Raw genomic sequence first — 15,579 nt, 5'->3', positions numbered from 1 at the left:
GAGGACCCTTCTGTAAACCACTTTTAGTGATGTTGGCATCCTCAATAAAGATTAGCTATTATTATTATTATTATCACGAGATTGCCACGCATGCGCACAACCAGTGTTACCCGTGTGCTTTACGGAAACGTTTCGGGGTCGTCGAAATTCGAAAAGTGGAATTGATAAAGTTTATATTTCGGAGTTGCTTTAACATTATTCTTCTTCACATTATGGCTTACAAAGCGCAGAAAGTACAGAAAGTTATGGTCCAGCCAATTGTATCCTTTCGTTTTGTGAACGGTCAAAAGTGCGAATATCTTTAGCGGTAGTGTTAACAATTATATAAAACATGTGAACACGTGCAAAAATAATGGAGAAGGTACTCTTGCAGGATTGACTGCTTGGCTTGGAAAATTAGTCATGTGAATATAGTAGTCACTTTATGCCCTTTATTCATGAGGACGATTTCTACTAGATGAAACACATACTTTAATACCTGTCAAAGTGAAAACTTTAAAACGTCTTCCATTTGAATGATCAAGGAACTTCCTTAACTATTATTGCCAAATAGAATCTTATATTCAGGTATCTTCAAAACGTGAGTATTTTTAGCATTGGCATTTGAGAGCCACATGCACTTTTTTCCATACTAAGTATGCTATGATGATAGAATATTGACCCGCAAATTAGCAAGCATGAAATATATCTTGCTATGAATATGAAAGCACAGCTGAGTTATGATGATATCATCGTCAGGGGAGGACTCACTGGGTGGGGGTTGGGGGGTGGGGTGGGTGGGTTTGGAAAGGTGCACACCTTCTTGGCATTACTAGAAGGGGGACAGAAGGGTGCCAATGTCCATACAAAGTATTAAAATATCAAGCATTAAATCAAAAAAAGCAATTATGATTTGCACTTAATGGAGCAACCTTCCAAAAAATATTTCTCAATCATGGTATAAGAGTAACAAGAATTTAACAAAAAAAATGTCTGAAATGGCACAGCAACATTAACAAAGTAGCTACCAAAATCTAACACAAATCATCCTGGCTCCACCTCTGGTTGATTGTATCAGACAAGTTATTAGAATTTTGCTTTATATTAATAGAGATCAAGAATCCAAGTGTGGCTTTATGAACAGACAAACATGAGAATTGAGGGACATATCATTGTCAGTATTGAAAAGTTTTGTATTTTGATGGTGTTCAAACTACTTATGTATTTTATTGCATTAACTTAACTTCTGTTTTTGAACAAATCTTGAAATAAAATAAAATTGACTCAAATTTTAGGGTTTTGATGAGTACATGAATCTTGTTTTGGATGAAGCTGAAGAAGTTCACATAAAGAGGAAATCGAGAAAGCCATTAGGTTTGTATTGTGTTTTCATTGGAGGAAGGAAGTGTAAATGTTGAATTTCACCGGCCGGTTACACGAAGCTCAGATAGCGTTATCCATTTGATAGTAAATTTTTTAAAGTTGTAGAAAAGGTGTTTGTATTTTTGTTATGACAAAGAAATTTTGTAATCGTCGAAGAAATATTCTATCTCGGTTATTGCTCAGTTCAAACCTTATATTTTTCCTTTTTAAGAAGTTTTTTAACCGTTTAAAAAAAATTTGCTATCAAATGGATAACATTATCCAGGCTTCGTGCAGCTGGCCCCAGTATGGTAGTTAATTACCTTCCATCCTAGAATTTAAAGAAATATAACATACAAACATACTCCAAACGAACATCGTGTAAAGTAGAAATATTCAAGATATACTAGCTGGAGACAAGATTTAGAAGCAAAGTCTTGACTTCATTTCACAGTCGTTTGGCTTGATAATGACTTTCAAATAAAGTCAAAATGTTGCTTGTACATCTTGTCTCGGGTTAATATACCTTGAATGTTGAGTTTACAACATGATGTTTTTGAAGTATGTTTTATCTTGTAGCTTAGTACTTACAGTTCATATTTAAATAACAAGAAAATAGTGATAGTTTAGACTGGAGTACTTTTGGATTAAATAAAAATACTAATAGATTGAATGAGAAGATTTTTAACATCTTTAGTTGTGCTATATTTCAGCTAGTTTTTGCAAGAGTATAGTTTACTAGTTTTAATGTAAGCATTCCACATCATCTTTTGGATTGAAAACTCAGCACTAATGAAGGCGTATAGTGTGATGACGACATACAACAAACTCAGAATCATTGAACATTTATGGCGTGCAAGCTAGGTCATAGCCGCCATGTTGGATGAATTTAACAAAGGATCTTCCTTATTTACAACGCAAATTTCATCCAACATGGCGAGCATTCCATTATTCTCTTACTCCTAGGGGATATTTGCAAGCCACCCATTCTATTTCATAGGAAATATAATTGTTCCCCTCACCCTCATTTATTCAACACATTTACTGTAGATTACTGTGTTTTAGGACGCATATTGTTAAAGGGAGACAATATAACACTTATTATGAGTGTTTCGGCGACAACAGCTCAATAGCTCTCTGGTGGATGAACCATTTGTATATTATTATTTGTATTTTATTCTTTTCCAATCAACTTATCTCAAGGACAGCTGAGAGGTATGACAGTTGAACGTACTAGTTAGCCATCTCACTGTTCGTGCGTGTGGTCAAAAAGCTCGTCATTAGTAAAGATCTTTAGTCATTTTTTGACTAAAATTGAATTGAACATGCGTCTCTTTGCTTGCATTTCGATTTCGATAAACTGCTCGTAAAAATCATATTTTCTGAGCGAGATGTACTAGCAAACTTTGGTGCGTGTGTTAATAACAGTCAAAGTGTATCTTTGGTTATCTTCTTTTCCTCTATGGGGAAAGCCACATTGTTGATGCTCTGCCATGATGAATTTTTCAATTTTTTAAAGTTTTTGTTGATAACTATCTTTACTGAATGTCCGAATCTCGATCATAAAGCTTTAGGAGTCTTTCAAGTTTCCAAAAGGTATGCAAGTATCAAACCTGTCGCCACCTTTGTAGGCGCGGACCTGCTTGGGTTATCCCATTCGTTAGTGATTTTTTGAAACTTACATAAAAACCTGGACTTTTTGAGTTAACGAGAATTTGCTCATTTGTGAATAAGCGTTGAATTCTTGTTGCTCGTGAAATTTAAATCGTCGCGTTTAGGTTTCTAATAACCAGGACAAGCAGACAATTTTAAGTAAAACAAAATAAAACAAATTCCGAAAAGAATAATTGAATAAAGACGAAATAATACACCATCTTTTGTTTTAAAACTCTTGTATTATCTTGAATATCTAGAAAACGAGATGTCCGTTTTCGGAATTTGTTTTATTTTCTTTTAGGTTTCTATGAATTCGATTCCTTATCTAGATTCAATGCAACAGATCAATGAATATTTGCTGTGTCTAATACATGGTAAAATGAATTGCACACAGGCGAATTTTCTCTCAAAAAGGACGAATATCTTTTCAATAAAGGTAGCTACCGTCCTTTCAGCCGAAGTTGATTTACGGTCATAGCTAATTGAAAATTTATTAAAGTAAATGGTTTGAACCCGGGAGTATCGTTACATGTTTGTAATTGTCGATCGTCCAGGTTAGTAGAGTCCTGAAGGACTGTTTTGTTGATGTTGACTGACGTTTCGACAACCTTAGCTGTAGTCATCTTCAGAGTCAAAAGAGATTTTTACATTTTGACTCTGAAGATGACTACCGCTAAGTCGAAACGTCAGTCAACAACAAAAGCAGTCCTTCTCAGGACTACCAACCTGGACGATCGACATTACAACATGAAAATTTATTATTGAAAATTTTAGTTCGGTATAGACGTGACGCATTTAAAGTGATCGCTGCTTATGTCTTTAATGAGCAAAAATGAACACGCCGATTTCGTTTCTTACGTACCTACGTAAGATGCGATGTTATGATATAATAAACGCGTTGTGATATTCGCTAAGCTACATTTTACCTGAGCAAAAAGTAATTGTGCTTGCATGTGTGAGACTGTTATTAAACATTCGAGTAGCGAAGGCCAAGCAAATCAATGCTTCCGCATTCAAAAGCAAAATGGCTTTTTAAGAAAGACAAATGTAACATTAAGCAAATTGAAGTGCGTCGTCATCATCACGTGACGGTAAAGTTGCCATTGCTACGGTTTGCCAATTACCACAGACAGAGGCCCTGTTTTTATAAAGTACACGGTTGGCAACAATTTTATTTCTCAAAGAATGTTTTTCCAAAAAAGCCTTTCCATTTCTTGGTATTCAAAATGCAAAAGTCACGTCACTGCCTGGCGAGGGTCCTGTGTGAAGATCCATTAAGATAAATGTGATCTCCATTGAACCAAGTTTGATGGTGGTATGCCAATTTTTCGCTTGCGATGGTCAGTGTTTCTGGAGAAGAAATAGCCACAGGTTGCTTTACCTGACGACGAGAAGGGCGCAATCAAATTACGTTTCCATTTTTTGTCCACATTTTCTGGTATCTTCGACAGAGTATTTTGTTGCTTTTCCAAGTCTACGGGCTTATCCTTTTGGCGTTGATGATTTAAATGTCGACTGTACAAACTACCACGACTTTCTTGGCGCTCGCTCTGTGCCACTCGAGAACTGAGTTTATTTGGAATCCACGCATTGGTTAAGTCTTTGCGAGAAGGTTCACTTTTAAAATTTTTCATTTTATGACTTGAGTTTTCTGAGAAGTATTCGGCGATGGTGTTGCCTGTTGCGATGCGTTGTTGATTGGTCGTGGAAGGTGCTTGGCAATTAGTATTCTGCTTATGACGCCATAATAATAAACTGCGTCAACTACTGATCTCTAATTCAATACTGGAATGTTGTCGTACGATTGGAACGACCGTACGTACCATTTTAATTGAAGAGTGTCACTTTCAGATTTTATAATCACAGGTAGCTTCGCTACCTGCAAGTACCTAAAGCTACCTGAAAGAGCCCATAGCTACCTGCAAGTGCTTAAAGCTACCTGCAAGAGCCCATAACTACCTGCAAGTGCTTAAAGCTACCTGAAAGAGCCCATAGCTACCTGCAAGTACTTAAAGCTACCTGCAAGAGCCCATAACTACCTGCAAGTGCTTAAAGCTACCTGCAAGTGGCTAAAGCTACCTGCAAATGCTTAAAGCTGCCTGCAAGTGCCTGAAACTAACTGCAAGTGCTTAAAGGTACCTGTAAGTGCCTGAAGCTGCCTGAAAGTGCCTGATGCTAACTGTAAGTTCCCAGATGCTAACTGTAAGTTCCCAGATGCTAACTGCAAGTGCCTGAAACTAACTGCAAATCGTGGTCAAAACAGCTTATGTTATAAAATTAAAAATTGAAATTTTTTCCATAACATTTTGCAATACTTACCAACCAGAACTTTTAAGCAATTGGGTTTGGATGAATAAGAATAAAGGAAGAACGCAGCTAGTTTTCACCACGACTTTAGACGCGCAGGGCAAACTGCCTTTTTTGACTAGCAGCAAAAAAACCCCAAATATACGGAGGCATGTTTGAATTTCGTTTGCATTTTATTTACAAAATGGAATATATTCTATGCATATTATTTCCCTGCTATTTCAATGCCGAAATATTTGTTCACTATTATTAAGTTAGGATCAATTTTCATCGTAAGCAGTTTATATATCCTCGGGTTCTTCTACTTCATAATCGGGTTGTTTGATTTTTGGCTTGTTTGGATTGTTCTCGATTAGCCAGTCTGATAGCCATAACTATAGAAATACAGAAAAAATTATCATAATGTTGCTATCTGGAGTCATAGATTATCATTGTTTGATTTGTCGTCTGATATATTCCATGTCAACCATATGTTGCTTTGTGTAGTCGTGGATTATGATTGGTTAATAAATGAGTTGATATCTTGCATGTCAACCATATGTTGCTTTGAGTAGTCGTGGATTATGATTGGTTGATTAGTGGGTTGATATCTTGCATGTCAACTATATGTTGCTTTGTGTAGTCGTGGATTATGATTGGTTGATTAGTGGGTTGATATCTTGCATGTCAACTATATGTTGCTTTGTGTAGTCGTGGATTATGATTGGTTAATAAATGAGTTGATATCTTGCATGTCAACCATATGTTGCTTTGAGTAGTCGTGGATTATGATTGGTTGATTAGTGGGTTGATATCTTGCATGTCAACTATATGTTGCTTTGTGTAGTCGTGGATTATGATTGGTTGATTAGTGGGTTGATATCTTGCATGTCAACCATGTTGCTTTGTAGTCGTAGATTATGATTGGTTGATTAGTGGGTTGATATCTTGCATGTCAACCATGTTGCTTTGTGTAGTCGTAGATTATGATTGGTTGATTAGTGGGTTGATATCTTGTATGTCAACCATATGTTGCTTTGTGTAGTCGTAGATTATGATTGGTTGATTAGTGGGTTGATATCTTGCATGTCAACCATATGTTGCTTCGTGGAGTCATGGATTATGATTGGTTGATTAGTGGGTTGATATCTTGCATGTCAACCATATGTTGCTTTGTGTAGTCGTGGATTAGGATTATTGGCTGATTATTGGGTTTATGAGTTGTTTGATATCTTCAATTGTTCACATTGTGGAAACGTTGTGCATTGACAACAACGATAGTTCAAAGGTTCATTCTTACCATATAATTAACTGACTGACTGACTGTAGCTTATCTGGTTTGTTATAGATTTAAAATAGCTATTTTATGGCCTTGCCTCTTTTATTCTCTGTTTTATTATTCTTCTCGGTTCAATATCTCACTGTGTAAACGTCATAGTTGTTCAAACAGCCATTTTGCTGATCGCAATGTGTCGTAATCAATGCTATGTATTCTATAGTAAGCGCAATATACATACATACACATGTAATTCTCACTCACTATTGGATCCTCGGGTTTTCTTGCATAGTTCAGTTAATCCTTTTACAAGAGTGCTGTTGACGGCTCGACTAAGATAGTCTTTGGCTCGCTGACCATACGATACTGGTTGTACGATACCTTGGGTATGATAAAGTCATTCATTACGTTATGATGATGAAGTCATTCATTACGTTATGATGATGAAGTCATTCATTACGTTATGATGATAAAGTCAGTCATTACGTTATGATGATGAAGTCATTCATTACGTTATGATGATAAAGTCATTCGTTACGTTATGATGATGAAGTCATTCGTTACGTTATGATGATAAAGTCATTCGTTACGCTATGATGATAAAGTCATTCGTTACGTTATGATGATAAAGTCATTCGTTACGTTATGATGATAAAGTCATTCGTTACGTTATGATGATGAAGTCATTCGTTACGTTATGATGATAAAGTCATTCATTACGTTATGATAAAGTCATTCGTTACGTTATGATGATAAAGTCATTTGTTAAGTTATGATGTTGAAGTCATTCATTACGTTATGATGATAAAGTCATTCATTACGTTATGATGATGAAGTCATTCGTTACGTCATGATTGCTACATCAGTCGTGTGTTAGAAAATCTGCGATCGCATGTAGAACAAACTTTGAAACAGCTTTGCAGCAACCTCGAAAATTCTTTCAAATGCAAAAGCTCCTTATACCGTCCCCAAATTGTTTGAAGGAATTTTGAAAAGTTTAGGTCCTCTCCCAAACATTGGGGTCCATAAAGGTTCTGGGGCTCTGGGAAGAATGCCCCCTTTGTGGGCAACCTAATAACAATTAGAGGGTTTTTCAGGTTTAATAGCTAAACTAGTTTCACCGCTTTCCGAGCTCTACCTGATGCCACAACGAGAAATTTGAAATGCAGTTTTTTCTCGGCAGAGTAAAAGCAATATCCCTCCGAAGAAAGGTGAATTTTTTTCAGGCAGTCACTCTACGTTGTTTGCGCCAGACATTTACCACGGCAATCCTCAATAGAATCGTTGATATCTTTCATAAAATGACAATTTGAAAATACTTTCTCACTTACTGTTCGGAAAGAAGAAGTGAATTTCTCTTTCGGCACTCGTTCCACTGTCGCTTCCATGGAGTGCATTTCTCTGGCTGTCCGTGCCGTAAATCGCCCGTAAACTATATTTCAACGAAAATAGAGAGTTTCCGGTGGTGGACTGGTATTGACGTTAACTACATAAGTCACGTGACCTATATGGAGAGATTCCCCTTGACTCGCAGTGGAATTGGAATTTTACTGCAATTGAGTTTGCTCACGAATATGAGCAATTTTTACTTCAAAAAGTATATTAGTTTTAAATTAAGCTTGATATGGAATATACTCGTCATTGTAAAAGTTACCAAAAATGCAAAGAGTTGCTTTTGTCAACGCATTGCACAAGAACCGGCAGTCGAACTTCTCGACTTGTTCAACCCATCGGAATAATTGCTATTTTTTATAACTATGTTACTGGATTGATGGGATTTTTTTTATCTTGTCAGTGTTGGTTTAGCTATGTAACGTTAAGGCAAGCCGAGCGAAAAGCACTGTTTTCTAACATCGATCATTTACCCATGTAATGTTTTCGGTGATGGTCTTTTTTTTGGGAAGAGCAACAAATAGAGATTCGTGTGGATTTTTAATTGTGCTTACATAGCTTAAAATCGTCATTGCCTTAAACCATCCTTCCTAATGTTTGAAGTCGAATGTTTCTGCTCCATTCTATTTCTTTTATATCCATGCTTCTTCCATCTCCCTTCCATTCCCCATCCTTCTTCTCCACCATTCCTCCATTTCCTCCATTCCATTCTTCTCCTTCCTCTTCTTTCTTCATTCCTTTCCTCCCCACTTTTCTTCCATTCTTCCACTCCATCCTTCCTTCATTCTTCCTGTTCTCCATTCTTTCCATTCCCCCTCATTCTTTTCCATTTCCTCCTTCCACCTTTCCTCCCTTTTTCTTCCCCATGTTCTCCCTCATGCTTCTTCCCCACCTTTCTCCATTCTTCTCCCCTCACATTTCTTCCCATTCTTCTTCCTCCTCATTCCTTCCTGATTTCTCCCTTCCTTCTTCCCCTTCTCCCCTCCTTCTTTCCTTACCAATTTTTTCCTTACCGCTCCTTCTCCGCCGCTTCTTCTCCCACAGCTTCTTCCTATGCTTTACAATATCGTTGCTTACACAGACAACGTGGCCAAACTGGAGGAGGTTTTCTCTTCGCTGTTCACACTGTGCTTGTCAATCACTATCACTGTGGTTCTCTCTAACTTCTACGTTTCTTAACCGATCTTGCTGTGTCACCCTCGAGGACTTTCGCAGCATGTTCATCTTTATTCTCAACAGTATCCTTCGATCGATTCTTCTTCAAGTATCGGCATTCTCACCCGTTAATATCAACACAGTTTAATTAGATTTGGATACACCTTCAGGCTTTAGTCATTCTGTTTCAGCTTCGTGATTATTCGTTTTTCAGTTAGATTGACGTAACCTTCTGTAAGAACTATCCTTGACCCTTCACTGCGTTTCCTAATTGCCTGCTTCTTTGTTGACAATCATCCATGTCAAGTGCTCGCAATAAATCACCTGTTATACGTCTGCTTCATGGCAAACTTCTATATCAGCTTTTCATTCGCCTTTTTTGCTGCTTCTAACACATCGCTAGTTTTATGAGCAGTGTCTATCCGTTTCTTTCCATTCCACATGCCATGTCACAAGTTTGTACGTCTGCTCTTCTGTACGGTCCGACATTATTCCCAGATCGTCGCAAAAACGTTGGTACGACACATGTTGGATGTTCTGACAGGACATTAATGACTTTCGCAAACAAAATAGGGCCGAGGATGGATTTCGTGCTAATGAATTTACATTTATGTGTTGATTACACAAGTGAATGAGACACCGAACATTTTCTCGATGCATTCAGTCGAAAAAATTATGGCCGCTAATCAAGCTGATTGTGCTCAACTCAAAGCATTCCAATATGATCAAGCATTGTTAAGGGAATTATTTTGCTCAGTCGAATGTTTCATTGTTAAAGCGTTTCTGATGCCACAAGAATTACCCACATATTTGCGCAACTCGCATGTTGTCATACTTTGGAGTTAGCCTCTGGCTCAAAATCGGCGTTTGCTTTTGACATACGAACTAAAATAGCGTTCGTTCACACGAGATGGCAATTTTAGACTCGTAAGGTGAAATACGTCGAAAGAACTTCAACCAGTTATATATTTTAGTGGAAATTGTCGTTACAGATGCGCCAACATGCCATGGTGAGAAGGTTTGGTTTCCATCTGGTCGTAATTATATATAGTTTTTCTGATGCTATGACATCTATCATGGAGACTGTGCTCATCCGTAGTTTCTTTAATTCCATGCATATTCAGACTGGCGCTTTTGCACACCGCGTTTTTTGTGTTTTGTTGCTATTGAAATATGCGTCCGTTCAATGCTATTTAGCGATAGTTCAAACAGGACGAACATGTTGATTCGCGCAGTTTGACATAGAAATGTATTATTCGTATCGCCACACGATTTTTTCACGATTTTCAATTCGTTAGCAATGAGACATGTAGTCGTTGTTTCTCGGATTTTGCTAGACAAATGTTTGTGTACGATAATTTCACGTCATGCATGCATGCCTGAAAGTCGGCTCAATGCTTTGTCATTAATGTGTACAAATATTTGTTGCTAAGACTTTCTAATCAACTTGCTTCCAATGAGCCTTTGCGTTGCAATTGGTGTACACAAAGGATTAGGACAGGATCGTGATGATTTAGATGAAAGGGGGAAGCGAGCGACGTGGCAAAAAAAAAACGGTGGAATCATAAAAAATTGGTCTGCTCGAAACAATCAGTTCGTGAATGTTGAATGAATTCGTTTTCACGAGATTGGGGACGTTTGAGAAGATATTAAAATAGAACCCAAGACATTATAAGACTAGCCTTACCCATCATACGTGAATGAACAGCGCCGAGCGGCCGTAAACTAATCGAAAACGTCGACACACGGAACTACTTTCGATCGTGAAAAACGACTTCTTAGCTACAAAGACTTTAGGTGTATAACGAGTTTCCGAAACAGAAAGGTCATCAATTTTTGATGAGAATTACGAATTCCTATTGGTTCTTGTTATCTGTTGTCGATATCAGGTAGATATACATGATTTTTGTCGCCCATTTCAATCAATAAACAAAATTTCTGAAACTTAAAATGTAAACCACGAAGCAAAATATTTACACGATGTAGACAGCGGGCCCTTCTGAAGGAATGTTTAAATACGTAATAAGTGCGACTAGTCTATTTTTGCGTTGACGCATTTAGAACCAACTAACACCAGCACCGAAGCTTTTGTATGATGTGTAAAATAACGAAATGTAAGTATGCCATAATCATTTTGAGTCTCAGCGTGTATTTAAGTAAGGCAATTGTGTTTATGCATGTATATCCAAATTTGTTGTATTGTTTTGTTGGCCTTTCCTAATGAAACGAACGAAGCACATCTGGGAAAGATCACTTTGTTAACAAGCACATTTAATAATAATTTTGACAAATCATCCATTTCGTTTACACAATCAGAAAAGCATTTACGTTGCAATGAGAAAAAATTACATTGTCATCGCGCGAAACTCGATTAAATAGCCAATGATAAAGTTTTATTTAATCTTGCGAGCCTTAAATCATCCTTTCATTTTTTCATTCATGCCAACGTTTTGCTCCACATGCCATGCCGTATAAAATAAGCAATATATTGGCGACTTAATACCTTAATATGTTGAAATATTGTTATGTCTATTTTATTAGAGAATAAAGCGTCGAAACAATTCATTTTTTAATTAATGAACAGTATATTTGGCAATTTGCGTATAATGTAGTAAAGAAATTCTCACAACTGGGATCAGTTGGGTTTGGAAAATTTTCTTCCTATCCATGAGAACTTTGGGTGTTTTTGCGTGGATGATTATTGTAAAATAAATACTAGAAAAATCATAAAAATCATGCATGAACGATCGCTTAAGTTCTGTGGCCGGGATGCCTCATTCATTTTCCCATTTGAACAATCTTTGACGTGTTGCAGTTTTCACATGAAAGGGGAAACTATATTAGTTAAAGTTACGAGTAAATGGCCTCATGCCTGAATTTAATGTCCTGAACTGAAAACGCCGACAGTGTTTAGTCTCGCGTATTGTCATTTATATTTTAACGCCTTGTTTTCAGATACTAATTAATTAAGATCAGTCTTGTTTTTCCGTTTACGATCTCGCTTCATCGTGCCATCATTGAAACGCGAAGGACATTGCTATTTTATTTCATTTAACGGGACGTGGAAGCAACGACGCCGTAGACGAGACTAGAAGCCGACAGCGAGCATCATTAAACAGATTTTTGTAAGTCGATTATGTATTGGATGCACGCTTGCTTTGAGAAGAAAATCCTATTAATTGTACATGAACGCAAAGCGTATGCAGCTATAGCAACTATAATTAAATGTTAATTGAAAGAAACGCGTTATGGAGTATTGCTTTAATCACTTGAATCTGTCCCGTGTTTCCTTTGGTAAAAAGCGCATTTACGAGGTTTTTTTGCACTTTGTGCGAAAGAGAATGTAGAATTGGTTCCTATTAGCGCGGATGAAAATCGCATGTGCAGATCGCATAGCTGAAGAAAATTGCTTTGTTAACGAAAACAAACAATATTTAAAATGGAAAAACGAGTATTAGCTGTTTTTAAGACATCATATTTATGTAAATATATGATAATGCCATATATATTCATGATATTGTCTACGAAAGCATTAATCAAGTCCTGTCGCTTGACAATCGGGCGACAAACTACCTACACGACTTCGTGACTAATTATTTATATATGATCTGATCTTTGCAATAGACTTATTGCATTCACATACGATGTAAAAATAGATTGAAATTCATTAATGATGACAAAACAATTTATTTCTTCCTTCATCCAGCGTTTTATCGTTTGTGAAATAAGCGGCGTTCTCTGAAAGGATTACCCGTTGAGTTTGAAAGCGGCGTGTAAAGTTTTCACAGGTATTGTTTTTGGTCGGAACGAGAAGTTGCGCTATGTGACTCAGGCACTCGCAGGTGTGCATTTGGAAAAGCTACCAGACTTAATGTGGGGGCTGTCTCGATCATTGTAAAAATATTTAGTTGGGAAGACATCACGAGAGACGAATTTACCGCAAAAGTCGATAAAGTTAACGAAGAAAAAGAAGGCGTCGTCATCACTTCCCGGGTTCGTTCACTTCAAATTGCGAGGAAAAAACTTTCACCTGTCAAATTTGAAAAGCTTGTTCGGAGTTCTAGGAAAAACAATTTGGAAATCGCACCGTCCAGGTCAAGGGAGATGGCTGTAAGTACTAAAACAACGCTCCCTATGGTTGAGTACTCAAAGTTCTCGGAAAGGTTTCAAGCTTCGTTCTTGATTATCGTGATTGCAGCTGCGTTATTTGGTAACGGCTTCGTATGCATGGCTGTTTACTGGGTACGACGATTGCAAAGATCTCAAACTTTTTCTTATATCCTTGGCCGTGTCCGATATTTTAGTTGTGATATTCTCCGCGCCGTTTCGTGTTTACTTTGCGTTCAACGTCAATTGGGATCTCGGGGAACACACTTGCAAATTTTGGATATTTATAGATCTATTGTGTAACACGGCATCAATCATCAACCTGTCCCTCATCTCCGCCGATCGTTACCTCGCGTTGTCGCGGACTTTACGTTATGCTACGATCGTGACTTTCTCGCGTTGTTGCAAAGCAATCCTGGCAGTTTGGTTGTACGCATTCACGATTGCAGTCTTGTCGTTCTTCACGTGGTCTTCGGACGGAAACTTTGTATCGCATCCTCAGTGTGCGAAACAGGACAAACTTTTTTACGCTTTTTCTCTTATATCAGGCATTCTTGTGCCCATGGTAATACTAATTGTCTTGTACTGCTTGGTGTTTAAAATCGCCGTGAAACAACAACGCAAGATAATTCAAAATCACAGCAAACCGCTTATAGCCACAGTCGAAACGAAAGGGTCGAGATCCGAAGCAAAGACTAGGCGCTTTACAATTCGCGAGCTCAAAGCCACGAAAACTTTAATAATCGTTGTGGGAGCATTTCTGATCTGCTGGCTACCGATTGTCGTTATAATGGTTATGCAACAGTATGCCAACAGTTATGTTGATACTCTGCCAAAGAAAACACAGGAGATCCTTGGTTTGCTGTTTCTCTATACTCTACCCTATTTAAACTCGTGTCTAAATCCTTACATATACACATTTCATAACGCCGAGTTTAGAGCGGTCTTCACGGAGACGTTTAGTAAACTTCTCCCCGCGTTCAAATGTCTTTCGAGAAAAGATGACGGAGACGAGCTGAAAGCTGTCGACACTGACGAAACTTGTTGAGTATTGTCACATAACGAGTGGCAAAGGGGTTTTTTTAAGGACGAGTTCCAATTATACGTTCATTAATGTGCGTGCGTATGGTGTGATATTTGATTCGTTGATTAGATAAAAATGAAAAAAAAACTCGAAACGTTCCGTTTCCGACTACATTATACAACTTTGTACTAATAAACGTAACAATGCAGGGGGCGACTGTATTTAGATTTTTATAAACTAATCATACTTAGTCATAGTCACTTTGTAAGCTTCTTGCATCATTATTGCTTCATTAAAATGTAATCATTGTTACATGAACAAGTGTGACGTTGAAAATGATTGAGGATGGCGAACGTCCAAGAACCTTTTGCAGTCGATAATTAAAATGTACATTTGAGAAAATACAGTCCGAAAAAACATCAAGATTCGAGTTATGTTAACGCCATTTCTCTGTAATAACTGCTTAACATCATACCAGCTGGAGAAAAGTCACTTTTGAGAATGACCATGAAATGAATGAAGTTGATGTATTACTTGTGAAAATGCTATCTTTTGTTAATATATCTCGAATCTTGAGTTTACAGGATGACGTTTTTTGGAGTATGTTTTCGAATTATGGTGAAAAACTCAATGATGCATAAATATCAAATTTGGGCCTGATAGAATTTTTGATAAAATATATCTGGTACATTACCTTTCTGGAGCTTGATCCCTGGCTTTAAGAGTGTTCGTTGGTCCTATTAACTGCCTCCAATATGAAACCGCATCCTCTCTCGAGTGTGAGAGCAAGTATGGGACCACTACATCAGAAAAAAATTAATCCCGTAAAATTTGGTTAAATTATATATATATATTGTACACTTCGAGATATTGAACATCGTTAACCTGCTTATATACGCCACCAAACTGGGAAAGAACATTTTCCCATAATGTTCTGCATAAAAATCACTCGTCTGCTCCGGAGTGAGATAAACTTGTCGTTTCTATAAAGGAACAAATATACGTTTGAGGCCGTTTCGTTATTAAGACACTAGGCATGGTGAAATCGATTTTCTCAGGTTAGGACAAATAAAGTCGGAAGCAAAGTACGCTCTTTCGTTATCAAATAATTGTCGGCAATTGTTCGTGCGACCTGTAAGATAGTGAATCCATGTTGTTGAATTATTTCTTCGATTTCATCGCTGCGGTCTATAGCATCAGGCTTTATTATGGCTAGTGTTCTTCCGAGGCGAATCGAAATATCTGCTATCAAAGTTGGCTTTTGTTCGTCAAGCATTTTCCCAGATAAAATGAGTGGAAACAATGATTAACGTTTAACTGATCGAATTTAAACCGCAATGGC

General features: G+C 37.4%; 3 protein-coding genes across 3 annotated transcripts; 2 read left to right on the top strand and 1 right to left on the bottom strand.

The window, feature by feature from the left end:
* Positions 1-92: 92 nt before the first annotated feature.
* On the top strand, positions 93-2,660 carry LOC124438414 (small nuclear ribonucleoprotein E-like). Its single transcript, XM_046988540.1, has 5 exons — positions 93-260; positions 554-580; positions 1,091-1,153; positions 1,275-1,353; positions 2,407-2,660. The coding sequence occupies exons 1-5, from the start codon at positions 213-215 to the stop codon at positions 2,472-2,474; spliced, it is 285 nt and encodes a 94-aa protein (XP_046844496.1). The 5' UTR covers positions 93-212; the 3' UTR covers positions 2,475-2,660.
* Positions 2,661-5,458: 2,798 nt separating this feature from the next.
* On the bottom strand, positions 5,459-15,579 carry LOC124439564 (nucleoside diphosphate kinase homolog 5-like). The gene is given in 8 exon segments (XM_046989822.1): positions 5,459-5,678; positions 6,824-6,842; positions 6,844-6,940; positions 7,891-7,991; positions 14,932-15,012; positions 15,014-15,037; positions 15,123-15,220; positions 15,370-15,579. Coding segments are annotated over 8 exon segments (657 nt in total). The 5' UTR covers positions 15,514-15,579; the 3' UTR covers positions 5,459-5,585.
* On the top strand, positions 12,813-14,549 carry LOC124439563 (tyramine receptor 1-like). The gene is given in 2 exon segments (XM_046989821.1): positions 12,813-13,362; positions 13,364-14,549. Coding segments are annotated over 2 exon segments (1,050 nt in total). The 5' UTR covers positions 12,813-13,210; the 3' UTR covers positions 14,262-14,549.

This window comes from Xenia sp. Carnegie-2017, unplaced genomic scaffold (assembly GCF_021976095.1).
Source record: "Xenia sp. Carnegie-2017 unplaced genomic scaffold, XeniaSp_v1 HiC_scaffold_19, whole genome shotgun sequence".
In the NCBI taxonomy this organism is placed as follows: Eukaryota; Metazoa; Cnidaria; class Anthozoa; order Malacalcyonacea; family Xeniidae; genus Xenia; species Xenia sp. Carnegie-2017.
This window is presented reverse-complemented; position numbering and strand designations above follow the sequence as displayed.